Source organism: Eleutherodactylus coqui, chromosome 4, assembly GCF_035609145.1.
Source record: "Eleutherodactylus coqui strain aEleCoq1 chromosome 4, aEleCoq1.hap1, whole genome shotgun sequence".
Lineage (NCBI taxonomy): Eukaryota > Metazoa > Chordata > Amphibia > Anura > Eleutherodactylidae > Eleutherodactylus > Eleutherodactylus coqui.
The window spans coordinates 184404638-184423178 of NC_089840.1; the positions used below are offsets into that span (position 1 = coordinate 184404638).

Genomic DNA, 18541 nt, shown 5'->3' on the forward strand with positions numbered 1-18541 from the left:
TCCCGCACCGTCGCTTAGCGATGACGCGGGTACCCGCAGCCTGTATACAACATAGTTGCGTATGGGCAGCGGGTATATCCACGACCATGGAGCATAATGGGCTCTATGTTGTGGATATCCGCGGTAAAATAGAACCTGCTGCGTTCTCTTTTCTGCGAGCGGATTGCACAAATCCAACCCACTAATGTGAGCGGAATTGTGTAATCCAATGCGATTGATCTGCGTAATGCCGCGGATCAGACGCATGCCAAATCCGTAATTCCTATCCGGTCATGTGAGACCGGCCAAAGGTAGATCGCTACCTTTTTTTCACGTAACCGGCGATCGCTCAACAAGGTCTCTGCTCCAGGCTCTCGCCGACCATTGGTCGCTGGGAGCAAGGAGATTTTAAATTTCCTGGGCTCCCCGGCTCCTGCGCATGTGTCCCGTGTTTTGCCGGTGGTCGCATGTGCAGAATCCGGGAAAGTTTATGGAGGAAGATCACGTCGGGGTGGAAATACGAAGCCTCCGGTAAAAAGTTTCATCTCATCTCAGCAATCGCATCGGTGAAGGGAGATGAACCTTCACCTTTTTTTTTACTTTTACGTGATCGCCATTATTTACTGGATTACGGCGAACACGTGACCAGGAACCGCTCACCGCGGCCCCCCGTGAAATCTCCAGGCTCTCGGCTAAGTTTTGTAGCCAGGAGCAGGGAGATTTTAAATTATGCTGGCAATCCACGGCTTTTGCGCATGCGCCTGCCATTGTGGCGACGGGCGCGTGCGCAGAAGCTGGGGTAAGGTCCACGGATAAATCCGGGGGCCTTAGGTACGTCCTTTCATCCTACCTCACGGATATGATCCGTGGGGGGAGATGAAACGCAAGCTTTTTTAACTTTTTTTTAAACTTTTTTACTTTTACACTTTTTTGTACTTTACATGATCACTGCTATCCATTGGATGACAGTGATCATGTCCCCGGTATAACCTCTCTGCTCCTGGCTACACATGGCAGCCAGGAGCAGAGGGATTTTAAATTTCCCAGGGCTCGAGCCCCTCTGTGCACGCGGCCGATGATTGCGCATGCGCGCCCGATGTCAGACGGGGGACTTCGGGTCCCAGGACATCGTGGAGGACTTAGGTGAGTATTTTCATCTCCCCTCATGGATCCGATCCATGAGGGGAGGTGAAACTGGCACTTTTTTTTTTTTTTTCACTTTTTCGCGATCGCCGCTATCCAATGGATAGCGGCGATTGGGTGCCCGGGGACGGCTCACAGCGGTCCCCGGTAACACCTCCTGGTTTCCGGCTACCTTCAGGAGCCCGGATCCAGGAGATTTCAAACTTGCCGGGGGCTCCCGGGCTTCTGCGCATGACGTCATCGTCTGGCACGCATGCGCAGAAGGCCGGCGGCGGGTCTGGGAGGACCCGATCTTCGGGGGACACCGCGGACAAGCCGGGTGAGTATTTTCAGCTGCCCTGATGGATCCGATCCATCAGGGCAGCTGAATAACTAACTTTTTTGATAGTTTTATTTACTTTATTGCGAATCGGGGGCTATCCATTGGATAGCGCAGATCGCAATGCCGGGGGTGACTGCCCGCATCCTGGGGTGACAGCTCCATGCTGTCGGCTACCTGCGGGCACCGACAGCATGGAGCTGTCACGTCCTCAGGCAAGTGGGCATTAATCCTAAAAGGATGCATAAAACTAAGTCCTCTAGGATTAAAGCCCACTCACTTTCTGAGGACGTAGAATCCCGATGGGGCCGTCGTTAAGGGGTTAAATTGAGAAAAATCCAGTTTAAAAAAAAAATTATAATAATATATGTATATATATAAATAAATATAATTTTTTTTATTTCCTCCCCCCCCCCCCCAGAAAATAGCCCAGCACATAACTGGTATTACCATGCTCGTAACGATCCAGTCAATGAAAACATTGTTAGTTATTGTGCATGGGGAATGCTGTAAAAATCTTAAAAAACGAACGCCAGAACTCCTATTTTTCTTTTGTTCACCTCCCAAAAAATCCAATAAAAACCAATGCGTGTATACTCAGGGTTTAGGGTTAAACAGAAGGTGTTCATAGGGTACTCGAGATCTGTAGATTCACACTTTGATCTTACACGTGTAGGCGACACCCCAGGGAAGATTGACTGTAGAGCAAGGGCTCTGACAAAGGATACTCAAAGTGAGGAGGGCCATGAAGGTCACATGAGGGAGAAGAAAGGGGATGAGGGGACAGTGGCTATTTGATGTCCTCACACCCCCCTCACTCTGAGTATCCACGGATGATCCTGGTGACTTATATGGGAGAAACGCGTTGGATTGGGATGCAGTATATAATGTCTTAAGAGTTTTGTAGGGTTACATGGAGTGGAGTCGCCCCACAGTCAGGAAGCACAAGCTTTTACAGTGATAGCGTGTTATCAGAACATCGCCTGAAGCCAACGTCATTCTTGATACACGAGGTATCATGAAGATCAAAGTGTGAATCTACAAGTCACGAGTACTGCATGAACACCTGCTGTTTAACCTTAAACCTTAAGTATACGCACATTACTTATGTGTTCTGTTACGGGTTTGTCTATTGGGGGGGTCGATTTTGAAAGGATCTTTGATTAAAGTTTGGTATTTTTATCAGGGGATATCTTTTTGCAGTGATTTGTGAAGATCAGTTCTGTACATTTGAAAGGCATTGTTTCTACAAGTCCCACTCACATGAATGGCACATTCCCATTTTTGCATGCGAGTTCACCCCTATATTTTTTTTTTTTATTGCAATACAAGTCAGTGGCAGTCCCATGTAACTTTACAGGCGGAACCAAACACACAGCCTGGAAATGAATACAGAGTAAATTGCAGCAATGTATCCGCAGAATGACTGCTCTTCATTTACTTATGCCATACCTGTGTATAAAACGTAAAACGGTGTGCAGAGGCGAACCTAATGCCGGAGCGTACATCCTGCAGTATGGATTCACATAGCTAAATATCAGTGTTATAGATTACCTGGTCCCCCAGCTGGAGGCAACGTTGGCTGCAAATCTTTATTGCAGAAGTCGGTCCGGCAGCACTCGATGGTCCTTCGCAACTGGGCTTTGGGAGAATCCTAGATTTTTAGAACAGAAAAAGGGTAATTTCCTCCCACAAGTTGTACATGTGAAATACTACACAACACATTCACACGCAGGCTTCACAGTTTACAGGAATAGGGGGAAGGGGGGGGGGGGAATCGTGCGTCGCTCTCCCCCGACTCGGCTCCACGTGTGCCCGTGGCCTGTCTGCTATTGCAGTTCAGCACCATTCAAAAGCTGTCAACTTACACTGGCTTGTTATGGATATGTCCCACCAAGCTTAACCCCTTAGTAACCACAACACAGCTTTTTACTGATCCCACTAATGGGCTTTAAACCTGCATACACATTTTTTTTAGGGCGGTTCCTTGGCTGATTACCGATAGCCAGGCTCCTGCTCCAACAGACTGGAATGAAGAAACCTCAGTTCCTGGCAATTTAACACTTTACTGACTGCAGATTGTAAGCAGAAGGGGGAGGGGGGGGGTGTCCTTTGGTCACCCATTGGCACCCTGCAATGCAATCACAAGATATCAATGGGTCCCTTTAGCACCCAAAGGCATGACAAAGGCCTCCATTTCTACATGTGAAGGCCCATTTAGACGGGACGAATGCCAAGCAAGTGATGCCAGACACTTGTCCCCGCATATACTCGCTCTCGCGCTGCAGCACGGGAGGTAGTATCGCTGGCTCACAGTGGGGCGGCTGGAGGAGATTTCACTCCTCGCTCTCCCCAGCACCTCTTCATTCATCAAACATAGCAGCGGTTGTCCATTATTTATGCTGCATAAACTATGGATGATGAGCTGACCGCTCAGTGGTAATAGCAGCCGTTCAGTATTGAATGGCCAATATGTTAAGTCAATAGAGAGAGGCAGGGGAGTGCGAGCAGAGAAATCTCCTGCAGCCTCTCCTCCCTACTGGCCGCTCTGTGAGTGTATGCAGGGACAAGTGTCGAGCATCGTTTGACCGATATTCATCTGGTCTAAATTTGCCTTGACTCAGCCAAAGTAGGCTCCGCCTCCAGCAGGGTCTGATATAGTCTTAGTGGAATGCACTACATTAAGTAATGCAGTGTACTATCTTAGCAATCGAACTATTAGATCCTCAACTCACCCTTCACGGATTAAAAGGAAAAAATTAAATATATATTTTTTTAATTAGCAAATTACTTTTTAACCCCTTCCCGCCCAGGACGTACCGGTACGTCCTGGGAGCCTGGTACTTCCCGCAACAGGACATACCGGTACGTCCTGGGGATGGCGCGAGATCACATATGATCCCGCGCTATCCCGCAGCGGGAGCCGGCTGTCAGTCACAGCCGGCGTCCCGCTGCAACAGCGGAGGGCATCGGAGGTGCGCCCCCACCCGCTGTTAACTCCTTTCCCTGCCGTAGATCACGGCAGGGAAAGAGTTCACAGAGGGACCGCACTCCCTCTTTGTCTCCCGCCGACACTGTATTGCCAATGTCTATGATCGCTGTATAAGCGATAAGGCATGGCAGAGCAGTAGCTCTGCCATGCCTTATGACAGCGATTGTAGGCATAGTGCTGCAAGTCCCTCAGAGGGACTCAAATAGTGTAAAAAAAAAAAAAGAAAAGAAAAGTGTAAACAAAAGAAAAATGTAAAAAAAAAAAAATGTAAAAAAAACCAACCTTTTTTATGCTTTTTCTAATATTAGCATAAAAAAAAGGTAAAAAAAATTAAAACCCCACATCTTGGGTATTGACACGTCCGTAACGACGTGTACAGCAAGTTGAACACGCTTTTTATTTTGAACAGCAAAAAGCGTAACAAAAAACGCTAAAAAACAGAGGCAAAATGCAAATTTTTAGCATTTTGCCTCCCAAAAAATGCAATAAAAGTGATCAAAAAAGCCGTACATTCCCCAAAATGGAACCAACAAAAGCTACAGCTCGTCTCGCAAAAAATAAGCCCTTATAGAGCTCTGTACATAGAAAAAAAAAAAGTTACAGGACTTTGAATGCAGCTATAGAGAAAAAAAGATTTCCAAAAAAAGGGTTTTTATTGCAAAAGAGTGTAAAAACCTAAAAAAATATATAAGAATTTTGGTATCGTTGTAACCGTACCGACCCGCAGAAAAAATTTAGTGCGTCATTTATGCTGCATGATTAACGCTGTAAAAAAATAAAAAAATCTATGGCAGAATTGATGCGTTTTCTCTCCCTGTTATAAAAAAAATAAAAAAGTTTTACAATATAGCCTATGTACCCAAAAGTGGTACCGATTAAAACTACAGCTCGCCACGCAAAAAACAAGCCCTTGTACGGCCGCGTTGACGGAAAAATAAAAAAGTTATGGTTTTTGAAAAATGGAGATGGAAAAATACCAAAAATCGCTTGGTCCTCAACGCCAAAATAGGCCGTGTCATTAAGGGGTTAAATTGATAAAGAAAAAAAGGAAATTAAAAAAAAAAAAAAAAAAGAATTATATAATATACATTACCGTGTCTATCGACCTAAAACAATGAGAATATTTGGTCGTTTAACTGCACAGTCAACACCGTAAAAGTAGTTTAAAAAAGTACCCCAGAATTGCTATATTTTGTTTACCTACCAAAGAACATAATAAAAAGTAATCCTACAAACACCTGTACCTCAATATGGTACCAGTAAAGAGCTTCAACTCTTCCTGCAAACAAAAGCTGACAGAGCTTTGCAGCCGGGATACATAAATGATCTACAAGGAATAAAAATGTTCTGTGTCTTAGGCCAGCTCACATGACCATAGTCATTAAACCCTGAGGGAGCCCGGCAGCATCTTACCGCTGTGGGGCCTGCGGCGAGCCGGCGTTTACCCGCAATATTGTACTGCGTATGAAAGCGTATCTCGAGAACGCGGTCAGGTGCTTTTTTTTGCCTAAGAAATTACTTGCCTACAGGGAACAATGTGCTCTTGCGCACGTGATACACTGCAAAATAGAATATACTGCATTTTTTTTGGTGCTCGCATATTATGCAATGTATCCACGCAAATGTGAGTGAAACAGCATAAGGCCTCCCTCACACAGGCGTTTTTGTTCAGCGTTTAGCGCTGCGCTAAATGCTGTCCAACGCTCCCATTTATTTCAATGGGGCTGCTCACACAGGGCTGAGAACACAGCATCTTCAACGCTGCGCTTTGACAGCAACGCATGCTCTATCTTTGGGCCTTTTCAGCCCTGTGTCGGCCATTGAAATGAATGGGTAGCGGTTTCAGCACTGCTGAAAACGCGGCAAAATTTGGTGCCATGTTTTTGGCAGCGTTAACCACATACATAAGCCCTACCCCGAAAATCAGTCTGAGCTACACTTGGGGGGAAAAAAAAGCAATACTGACCTATCAGCTGTCGCCTAGGTCCCGACCGCTGGTCTTTGCTGCTGCTCCGGGCTTCCCCTGCACAGACAGATCTATTGCTGTAAGCGAGGTTTGAGAACCCCGCCTCCAGCAATAGATTGCTGTGATTAAGCATCGAGCCAGCGCCGAAAACCAATCATAGCTATTCATTGACTGTCATAGCTGGCAAGCTCTGATTGGCTGAGCCAGTCAATGAATAGCTGTGATTGGGCATCGAGCCAGCGCCGAAAACCAAAATCACAGTAACCTATTGCTGGAGGTAGGGCTCTCAAACCTCGCTTACAGCAGTATCCGCGGCGGGATTTCCCGCAGAATTTCCGCCCAGGCCCGCCTGCATAGGATCGCATTAGATAACGCAATCCAAGGCAGACGGCCGTCACTTGTCCTCATAACACACGCGGAAAACAAATCGCGGCATGTCCTATTTCTGCGCGGGGCTCACAGAGGCCTGCACAGAAATGTCACTGGTGATGGGCCAGCTCCTCTCTGCGCATGCGCCAGCTGACCGGCAGCCGGCGCATAGCAAAGAATGAAGACGCCGAAAGCGGGTAAGCTGCTGGCGTCTGCAGGGGCACGGGACCACATCCCACTGTGCGAATTTTTGCAGCGAATCGGAGCCGGCCATCTGCAGGCAGACTAAGGCAATGTAGTTGATTGTCTGCGAATTACTGCGGCGTGCCCACAGGCCGCCGCAGACGATCACAGGGCCCAGCGATCGATAGCTAGGTGACATGTAGGGAGTCTGGATCTAATGTTTTGTTTTCCAGCTGGGAACCAGTTTGCACAATAAAAAAATTATGTCAGGACAACCTTTTACTGACCAGTACCAGCAGCAGTTAGCAAAATTGTAATGTCTGGCTTATCTTGTACTGGTCCTAAAGGGCAGCTGGGTCATTTCAGGACAGATCCCCAAGGGGCAACACCCGACCATGTCCGATTTTTATGAAACTTTGCACAAGGTTTGTTAGTAGGATTTATATAAAAATCTCAGGTCATGGGGTCAAATACAGGAGGGTCAAACTATTGCGTGTAAAAAGACGTGTGCAGCGCCACTGTCTTTGAAATATGTAGATTTCTAAACAATTTTTTTAACACTAATCTCAATACACGTTAAATTAAAATAGGAACAGAACTTTCAAAGTTGTTTTTGGAACTAAATGGCTTCGGAGGAAAAGTTTCAGGAAGGAGTTCTTTGTAGTTTTTGAGGGAAAAAAAATTCTTGATTGTGACCAACTCTATATTGATGACGAATTTAAGTGGTATCAACTGCATCGGAATCTGCTTCATATCATGAATTGGGCGAGAAATCTGTTTTCGGGCATTCAAGTTGTTCCGCTGACCCATGTCATTAATGTCACCCATCTCCCACAGCACCACAACTATCACCACCAGTATAATTATGCATTCCGTAAGAGATGAAGACTGTAGTACCTGAGAAAAACAACCACCTCCTTCCTGAAATTGTGCGTTAAATAACTTCAATGCATGGGGCATGTACAGGGTTAGCAGATTTATGCTGGGTTTCCACGTGACGGTTTCACCGTGGAAATCTCGCAGTTTTGCCGCAGCTTCAAAAGTGCGAGATTTCTGCAGGATAAGTGCAGCTTCAAAACGTCTTAAGTGGCTGTTGTCCACATTTCAGCTGATTTGGAGCAGCAGAACGCCTCTGCGTTGGGGGAAGTTTCGTTTTGCTAACCATGTATATAAATCATGTTTCAGCTATCTCTCTCAAGCGCCTCGGTTCCAAAAAGAATTCTGAAATTTTTGTTCCAATTTTACTTAATCTTGTATTTGAATTACAGTATTATAAAAATGCTATAAATCTGCATATTACAAACCCCACCGCCCACATCTATCTATCTGCGACATATGAATCACATATGGTTCTGGGCGATTTTTGGAGAACTTGTCCCCCCCACAAACCACCCTGTACTTCTTAAAAATTGAGGCTCTTTTAAATAATAATAATAATAATAATAATAATAATCTTTATTTGTATAGCGCCAACTTATTCCGCAGCGCTTTCAGGCATGGATAAATGCAAAACAATACAACAATTACAATATAAGGTACATTGGGTTAGACACAGATGGGTTGAGGGTGGTACAGGAGGTGCAGGGGTTGGGGAACATAGGCAATAGGAAATTTTATGTACAGATCATTTATCAGAAGTCAAACAGGGTGGAGCACCATAGGGAGGGGCGAGGGACTAGGTCAGGAGATTTGGTATGCTTCCCTGAAGAGGTGCGTTTTTAAGGCACGTCTGAAATTTCGTGCATCGGGAATTGTCCGGATATTCTCGTAACCTACAAAGGTGTCGTTTCCTGACAATCGGAGATGGCCGGGTGTTACCCCTTGGGTGATTTGTCCTGGAAAGACCCAGCTGTATTACAATAATGACCCTAAGAACATCAATAGGAAAAGTTCCAAGAGTCCTGAACAACCCCCTTAAATCCTAATGTTACCTTGCACTGAAAATCTGAGCCTTCCAGCTTCATGCAGCCAGATGTTAATGTGATATCTCCATGTTCATCTTCTTCAATTATAGCAAAGCAATGTCCATTTGTACTACAAGATATAAATGTAAACCTTTATTCACAAAGTGTTAACTAATGACCAGTTCATTGGGGTCCTGAATGACCAGACACCTTTTTTGCAATTTTGTGCATTTAGTAGTTTTAAAGCTTCAACTTTCTTGGCTACTGATTTATTTTTGTCTTTTTCCATAACAACCCATGTTTAAATACAAGCCCTACCCCAAAAATAAGCCCTAGCTGGATTAAAAAATAAAAATAAAAAAAATCACCACAACAGCCGCTGTCAGGTTCCTCACACGTCTACTTCAGCTCTGACAGACTTGCTTGTAGCTTTTTAGCAAGTGCTTCCTGGCTTGGATGTTCAAAATCCCCGCCTCCAGGAAGTGCTGGCTTTGATTGGTTCTCGAGTGCCGTGGCTCAGCCAATCAGAGCCAGCGATCAAGGTGGGTATTTTGAATTTCCAAGCCAGCCCTTGCTAAAAATAACAAGCATGTCTGCCGAAAATGAAAAGGAGACGCGCGGTGGACCTGACAGCAGCTGTTACGTTATGCTTTTTGGGCTTTTTTTATGCAGCTAGGGCATATTTTAGGGCTTTTACAGTGGAACTTCCTAATGTAAAAGTTGCATCGCACCACACGAAAACCGCGTTGCAACACAAAGGAAAGCTCCATAGAGAAACATAGGCTACATAACCTTGCAAATTGCAGCACTATTTAGCAACCGGTGATTGTTTTTCCCCCCGCAATGTAGCAGCCTACAAAACGACGCTAATGTGAAGGAACTCATTGGAAAGGCTTCACATACATGTGACTTGTAGTGCTGTCACATTGCGAGAAAACCGCACCATTTTGTTGCCCATATGAAACCGGCGGAGAGGGCCGGAGAACATTCCGGCGAGCCTGCCTCCATTCACAGTAAGCAGGCAGTCATTCATAAGTGAACGATGGCCTGCTTACATGAAAGGATACGTCGTTCAGTTTTCTGCATGCAGAAACCGGACAAAGAATGAGAAGTGAATGCGTTCTCATTGGTCGGTTGCTGCATGCATCCATACTGGACGATAATCAATATGTGTAAGAAGCACCTTTACACGCATCTTAGAGGGGGTTAAGGGGGTCCTGGTTCTCACCGGCTAGAGCGTGGGGTTGTATTTTCAGACAGCACCGCAAGAGAAAGTAGTATACAAATTGTCTCATGTCAGTTAAACAAGAAACTCCGTGAAAGAAAAGAGGAACCCATCTGCAGAGTCTGTTTTACGGCTCGTGCAGTACAGAATACAGACTACAATGAGCTAATTTACAGTTTAATTGCCAAAAAATAGGCCTCCGTACACCCACTAAATTTCATCATAGAGAGCCAGTACCCGCGAGCTGTCTCTAAAGTACCTCATCCAGCCAACCAGTACCCTGCTCGATACCGATTAGCAGGAGCAGCAGTCTACAGTGCGGCAGCGCTCTCATTTGAAAGAGTTTCTGGATTGACTGAAAGCAGTCATTTGCATATTTCTTTCCTAAGGGGCATCGCCTGAAGATTAAGTCTCCATACACACACTTCAATGGCTGTCTAAATCGAATGTGTGTGCATAACTGGTATAAACCACTAGATGGCAGCATATGCTTAACTATTTTCTAAGCAGAGGAATCCGGAACATCCAGTTCTGTCTTCAGGAATACGTCTTTTATGTCAGACATCACTGTGCAAACTTCTGTTAATTTCCTCTTCTTAATCCCAACAAGATGTGCTGGTGATGTAACTAAGGGCCCCGTTACACGATAATCATTCAGACTCTCGCTGAATCACGGGAATCTGAATAATCGAATAATCGTTCAGTGTAAGGCTGCCTTCCACGGGTGTTTTTGCAATACGCTCCACGCAACGATAATCTGGCCGCTGGGAACGCAGTGCATGCTTTCAGTAGCGTTGCTATGGAAAGCGCAGCCCCCCTGTCCACCAGCGGAGAATCAGTGATTCTCTGCTCATGGCCGGCAAATTGCAGCATGCTGCGAATTACCACAATGCTCCTCGGTGAGCTTATCTGTCAGAAAGGCTGACAGCGGAGATCTGTCTGCTGGCTCCTGCTCCCGGGCGGCAGAGATCCATCGCAGGATATGGCAACGCCCGTGGATGCCGCAGCTCTGTCCTGCTCCGGCTGAGACGACTGGCGGGTGTCAAGTGTAAAAATACGCTCGGAATGCAAACATTTTTAGAATTACATTCGGGAAAGCATGTCCATCTCCAGCACAAGGAGGACAGTAGCAGCACCCCCACTTACATGCATGTGTTATTTGTGGCATCTTCTGGGCAATATCCATAACAATAGCAGTTCAGGAAGGGCAACGTGTCCTCAGGGGCCAAAGTTACCCCATTCTCTTGTTTCTTAGGGTCAGAATTTGATTTCATTCCAGTTCTGTGTGGCAAGATGTCAAAGTTTTGACCTACAAGAGAATAAAAAATGAAAAAAAAATGGTTTAAAAACTGTAGTACAGACACAGATATGTAGTTAATGCATAGTTCTGTGTTTTATACGCCCGTCTTCGTAGAGTCAGCGCTGGCATCAAGTACGCCAAATACACAAGCCTCTTCATAAACCTGTCATAGACATAGATGAGCCTGTGCGCCTGAAACAGAAGTCCACGGTACCCATGATATGGCATAGATTCAGCTGTATAATCACACAGTTTCTGGAGTAAACTATGGTAACTGTCCCAACACCTCCAACAATAAACTACCAACATTTTAAGATTGTGTTGGGGCCATTGCAAAACACTCAAAAGTTTTTTGAAAAAATTTGGGCAGTTGACACACTTAGGGCCCTTCTACACGGAACTATGATTCTCGCTGGATTACGGTAATCTGAATAATTGCTCTTTGTAAATACTTGCACAATCTGAAGGAAGAACAATAATTTGTCATTTACATTGTGCAGACATTAAAAAGAACTGAAAACAATGATCGGCCCATGTAAACAGGCAGTCATTCATCTATGAACTGCCTGTTCACTGTGAATGGAGGCGGGTAGAATGACCCCGCTCTGCCTCCACTCACCGAGTGATGAGAGCTGCTGAGTAAAGGCAAAGAAGCGATTATCGCTGGGACGACTGTCAGGCACTTTTACGCCCAACACTTGTCCTATGTAAAAGGACTTAAGGCTCATCTTTGTTCAGAGGTGCATGCTGCAACCAAGGTTTCTCAGATCAAGTCCCCCGGGAATAAACATCACTTAACACAAATGTAGTCATGAAGATCATGTCTCCATAGGTCCTTGGGAGCATGACCTTTATTTCATGTGTTCAGTGACGTTTATTATGTCCCCCTAGGACAGTGTTGGCGAACCTATGGCACGCGTGCCGGGGAGGGCACGCGGAGTCCTCTCTGCCGGCACGCGTGCTGTTCGCTGATATCACCCGGCCGTAGATACTGCAGAGAGAGCTTCCTGCCCTGTCAAAAGTAAGGCAGGGCAGCGCTGACTGCAGAGTGAACTTGATTGCCGGCACGCGCGGTCTTCTAGCAGCTCCTCGTACCCCCCCCCCCCGCCCCTCCACACATCAGGCCAATGGGAGCGCTTCCTTACTCCCCTGTCACTCCTATAGCGGGAGATTTAAATAAAGCCCAGACGGCAGCGGAGGTGAAGGAGATGCCGGCACGCGCAGGCTGTTGTCTGCTCCTCATATCCCCGCCCCTCCGCACAGCAGCCCAATGGGAGCTCTTTCTACCTCCCATGTCAGAAGTAGTGCGGGGATTTCCAATGCAGAGCCGACAACAGCCTTCGCTCAGTGACTGCCTGTGGTGAGAGAAGCAGAGCAGAGCTTCAGCAGTAAAGAAGAGGTTTAAAAGAAGATCCTTGCTGCCTGGGTTAAAGTAAGAAGCGAACAGCAGTTACTGCAAAGATAACTGCTAAACACTTCACTTCACCACTACACACACAAACACGGGCGTTTTGGCATTGCGGAATCCGGAGCGGGTGTCCGCCTCCTGATTCCGCAATGCAAATACTGCACATAGGCCTCCTTCCCACGAACGGATTTCCGCCGCGTAATTCGCGGCGAAAATCCGCTGCGTTGCCCGCAGCTATTAGGTTCTATTGAACCTAATAGCTCCGTGCTCACGATGCGTAATTCCACCGCGGAATTACGCACCGCGATTTCTCCCGTCCTCACCCGCAGCATGCTCTATTTTCTGCGGGTGAGGACGGGCTGTACGCACTGACGGCTTCCATTGCAGTCAATGGAAGCCGTCCGTTCACGCTATCTCCCGCTGTAACCAGCGGGAGATAGCGTGAAAAAACGCTTTCCCGCCCACCGCCGCGCGTCATATGACGCCATATGACGCGTCCGGCCCCGTCACGTGACACGGCCGGCTGTGCACGTGACACGGCTGGTGACGCGGCGGCGGTGGGCGGTGACGGGCGGTGACGCGGCGGCGGTGGGCGGGGAAGCGATTTCACGCTATCTCCCGCAGGTAAGTATAGGGGCTCTGGGGGGCGCCGTGACGGGCTTCGCAGCGGAATATTACGCGGCGGAGCCCGTCACGCTCGTGGGAAGGAGGCCATAGACATGCTGTTGGAAATCAGTTTTCCATGTCGCCGAGCGAAAATCAATTGCGCCTTTTCGCTCGCGGATGGAAAATCGCAGCATGTTGTATTTTGGCCGCCTGCAGACGGGCGGGTCGGATCCGGCAGCGAGAATTCTCGCCGCGGGATCCGACCCGAGCACCTGCAGGGACCAGTGCGTACGCACCCGCACCCCGCAGCTCCGGCTGTTTGATGTGCTGGCTTGCTGGGCAGACCGGAGCCGGCAGCGGGTGAGTGACATTTCTGCGAGCCCTGCACAGAAATAGAGCGTGCTGCAATTTGTTTGCTGCGCGATATTTCACTCGGCCAAACCGCGGCCGTCTGCATAGGATTGCGTTTGTTAACGCAATCCTATGCAGGCTTCCAGCAGCGGAAATTCCGCGGGAAATGCCACCGCGGAATTTCCGCTCATGTGCAGGGGGCCTTTGGCAGAACGCACACAGGTGGATTAGCATTGTGGAGTCCACAGCGGGCGTCCACCTCCGAACTCCACAGCAAATACCGCCCCATAGCATGCTGGGGAAATACGTGGTTTCACTTCCATGAGCAGAAATTGATTGCGATTTTCCGCTCGCGGAAGAGAAATCACAGCATGCAGCGATTCTGTGAGGGCTACGCACGGATGGCTTCCATTGAAGTCAATGGAAGCAGCTTGTCCTGCGGCCATTCCGCAGTCATAATTACAGAATGGCCGCAGGACCTGCGTCAGCGCGGCATAATCTGTACTGCGCATGCATGCTGGCTGGTAGAGCCGCAATACAGATTATGAAGAACCCGGATAGGTACGCGGGGATCACTGGCGAGGCACAGGGTTGATTCCGCTGCGGGATCTCACCCGGCTATGTGCAGGTGGCTCAAAGTTCACGTTTAACCCTGTAATGACGTGGACTCGTTTTTTTTCCCCATGTTCGTTTTTTCCTTTTCCCTTTTAAAAATCATAACTCCTTTATTTATCCATCGACATTGCTGTATGAGGGCTTGTTTTTTGCGGGACGAGTTGGTCAGTACGATTACAATGATACCAAACTTGTATAGTTTTTTTTGCTGTACTACTTTTATTTTTTTGTAAAGACATCTAATTTTGTAAAATTATTTTCTGCCGCCATCATCTGCGCACAATAACTTTTTAATTTTTCCATCAACGTAGTTGTGCGAGGGCTCATTTCTTGCGAGATGTCCAGTAGTTTATTTTAGTATCATTTCGGAATACATACGACTTTTTGATCGCTTTTTATTGCATTTTTTTCTGGGAGACAGGGTGACTGAAAGTGCATTTCTGGCGTTCTTTTTTTAAAATTTTTTCGGATGACGGTCACCATGTGGGGTAAATAATGTGCTACGTTGATGGATCAGACTTTTACGGACGCGGCGATACCAACTCTGTATTTATTTTTTAGGATTTAGATTTTTTTATTATAGATATGGCAAAAAGGGGGGGGGGGGATTTAAACTTCTTTTTTTTACAATTAATAAAACTATATTGATCTTATTTTTACTTTTTTTAGCCCTCCCTTTGGGGATTACAACTAGGAATGCTTTGATCGCTCCTGGAGTATGATGTAATGCCACAGCATTACATCATACTGCGATCTGACAGGCAGTCTATCTACCAAGCCACAGGCCTGGTTTGATAGGCAATCTGCAATAGCCGCCCTGTAGCTTTTTAGAAGGCCCCTGGGCTGTCATGACAAACACTTCGCAACCTGCGATCTTATCACAGGGGGCAGTGCTGGACCCCCCAAAATGGGTCAGGGCCTTTAAATGCTGCTGTCAGAATTAATGCCGCAATTTAAAGGGTTAATAGCTCCAATGAACGGTGCAGCTTATCAGAGCTGTTGCGGGTGGGTGTCAACTGTAAGAAACAGCTGGCACCCGCATTGTATGGAACAAGATCGCCCCGCAATCCCCCTCCATACACATTCAAAACCTGCAGGACGTAACTGTACATCCTGTAGTGTTAATGGGTTAACCCAGTGGTGGCGAACCTATGGCACGCGTGCCAGGGGTGGCACGCAGAGCCCTCCCTACTGGCACGCGCCGCCATCGGCCGCCCACCACTTGTAAATACCAGCAGGGGCCGCGGCTCCCCTGATGGCATTTACTTAGCTGCTGTGCTAACATCGCCGATCCTGTCATAGAACTGGTTCACGCCCCCAGCTTCTGATTGGCTGGGGGCGGAGGACTGCAGTGAGCCTGAGAGCTGCGGGCCTGAAGCTGGGAGCACTGGCACGGGCAGTGCAGGGCCTGGCCAGCGGCCCCAGCATGGAGGACAGCAGGGAGGCAGGGAGCGCCGGGACAGAGGACAGCGCCGACCCTGGGTGCTGCGGCAGAGGCTGAGACGCAGGAGGAGAGCGCACCACAACTGAGGTGAGTGAGTGGGGCAGAGGAGGCCGCAATGAGATGTCACTATTAGACTGTGGGATGTCCCTTATACACTGGGGGATGTCACTATTATGCTTTGGGCGCCGCTGTGGGATGTCGCTTTTATGTGCTGGGGGCCGCTGCTGTGGGATGTTGCTTCTATGCGCTGGGGGCCACTGTGGGGTGTTGCTTCTATGCGCTGGGGGCCGCTGTGGGGTGTTGCTTCTATGCGCTGGGGGCCGCTGTGGGGTGTCGCTTCTATGCGCTCGGGCCGCTGTGGGGTGTCGCTTTTATGTGCTGGGGGCCGCTGTGGGATGTCGCTTTTATGTGCTGGGGGCCGCTGCTGTGGGATGTCGCTTTTATGCGCTGGGGGCCGCTGCTGTGGGATGTTGCTTCTATGCGCTGGGGGCCGCTGTGGGGTGTCGCTTTTATGTGCTGGGGGCCGCTGTGGGGTGTCGCTTTTATGTGCTGGGGGCCGCTGTGGGGTGTCGCTTTTATGCGCTGGGGGCCGCTGTGGGGTGTCGCTTTTATGCGCTGGGGGCCACTGTGGGGTGTCGCTTTTATGCGCTGGGGGGCCGCTGGGGTGGGGGTCACTATTATCGCTGGGGTCGGTGATGGGGGTCATTATTACCGCTGGTGTATGTTTACATTTGGCGGAAATGGGCAAGGCAGCTTCAAAATCGACAGCGTGCAGATTTTGACTGCTTTTTGGATGCGGAAATGCTTCAAAATTTGCAACAGGAATTTCTGTTGAGGACATTCTGCAGTATATCCGCATCCAAAAAGCAGTTAAAATCTGCACGCTGTCTATTTTGAAGCGGCCCTGTCCTTTTTAGAACGATGGAGGTAAAATCATACGTCGTGATAAGCCCCGCCCCCTGACATGTTGGCACTTTGCAATAAATATGTGGGTTTTAGGTCGCAGTTTGGGCACTCGGACTCCAAAAGGTTCGCCATCACTGCCCTAGGACATAATCACTTGATCTGGGAAACCTTGGTTGCAGCACACAGATGAGAGCCTAAGGCCTCATGTCCACGGGCAAAATAAGAATTAAAATCCGCAGCGGATTTTAACTCTTCTCCTGCCCGCGGATCCGCATCCCATAGGGATGCATTGACCACCCGCGGGTAGATAAATACCCGCGGATGGTCAATAAAAGGGATTTTTAAAAAAAATGGAGCATGAAAAAATCTGGACCATGCTCCATTTTCATGCGGGTCTCCCGCGGGGACGGGAGACAAAATTCGGAATTTACTCACACGCTCCGTTTCTTCTCTTCGCGGCGGCGCCATCTTCTCTCCGTCGCGGCCGGATCTTTTTTCTTCGGGACGGCGCATGCGCGGTGCACGTCACCGACGTCATCATGCGCATCCGCCGAGCCGAAGAAAGAAGATCCGGCCGCGACGCAAAGAAGATGACGCCGCGGCGAAGAGAAGAAACGGAGCGGATGGGAGGTGAGTTTATTCTCATTTATTCTTATTTTCAGCCCTCATGTCTGCGGGGCAGGAGGGACCCGCTACGGATTCTACATGGAGAATCTGTAGCGGGCCTGATTTTCCCCGTGGACATGAGGCCTAAGGGCCCTTTTACACAGGACAACTGATGGGCATACAAGCACCAAACAGTCATCCTAGTGCTCACTCCTTTGCTTTTCCACAGAAGCGGTCATCACACAGTAAATGGAGGCGGAGGGGGTTGGGGATCATTCCAGCTTGCTCACCTCCACTCACAGTAAACAGGCAGTCGATCATTGATGTGTCCTGTTTACAGGCCTACAACATAAGCTTCATTTGACACAAAGGTATATGTCCCCGCTAATATTTTTCAGTGCTAACAATTTGTTTATAAAACGTAACAAACGCCAACATAAGGCAGAATACTAAACCGGAAGCCGCTCAGCAATGTGCAGCAGCAGAGTGTGAAAACCGTCTCTGCCGAACAGATCTCTACACGTGAATTCTGCAAGACGTGTTGGAAGCAGATCAAGTGGACGACACCTTTATGTCTTGATATGAGCCTTACATTTATTCCAGTAGGACTCAATATGTTGCATGTGGGCACCAGTTGGAGAAACAAACAGAAATTTTGGATCACTGTGATTGACATGCTCAGTGCTGGTTGACCATTGCTGTAGGCAGCCCAGGAATCGCCGCGCACCACCAAACCTGAGCGCCCCACACGTCGATTAAGAAGGGGGGTTTCGGCACTACTGTCTGGAACTGGGTTTGTATGCAAATAAGACCCTACATACTTCACAATAAAAGCTATAAACTTCAATAATGGGGCGTTCAGATATTCCAGTCAGTGGGGTAGCAGCAGGGAGACCATCTTTAGTTGACCCGGTTCGCCAATTGGTTTTTAGAAGATGATTTTCTTTCTAGTGGGCTGCATATGACAAAACTGGTGGGTCCCTAAAAGCTATTCTGTGCCTTCAGATATCTGTAGAAGACAGAATTAATGTAACACCAACTCTAAGCAAGAGCATAAAGCAATTCAAATCCCTTGGCAGCCGGACGAGGAACCAGCAGACGGGTTTTCCAGACATAACAAAAAAAAAAAAAAACCCTCATTTAAATAGTCGTTTTTCCTGCTGCATTTTGTCCCTTGCATAGGCAGAGAATAGCATAGAGTCCTGAGCTGTGGACCGTGTGCCAG

The 18541-nt window shown here is 47.9% G+C and overlaps 1 protein-coding gene across 1 annotated transcript in view; it reads right to left on the reverse strand.

Annotated features, from left to right (window-relative positions):
* The window catches only part of BMPR1A (bone morphogenetic protein receptor type 1A), a 99552-nt gene that overhangs the window by 16446 nt on the left and 64565 nt on the right, over positions 1-18541 (reverse strand). The window contains exons 4-6 of the mRNA XM_066600455.1: positions 11227-11389; positions 8883-8985; positions 2996-3095 (exon numbers count right to left, since the gene is read on the reverse strand). Coding sequence (XP_066456552.1) covers positions 2996-3095; positions 8883-8985; positions 11227-11389 — 366 coding nt within the window. The remainder of the gene's footprint in view (positions 1-2995; positions 3096-8882; positions 8986-11226; positions 11390-18541) is intronic.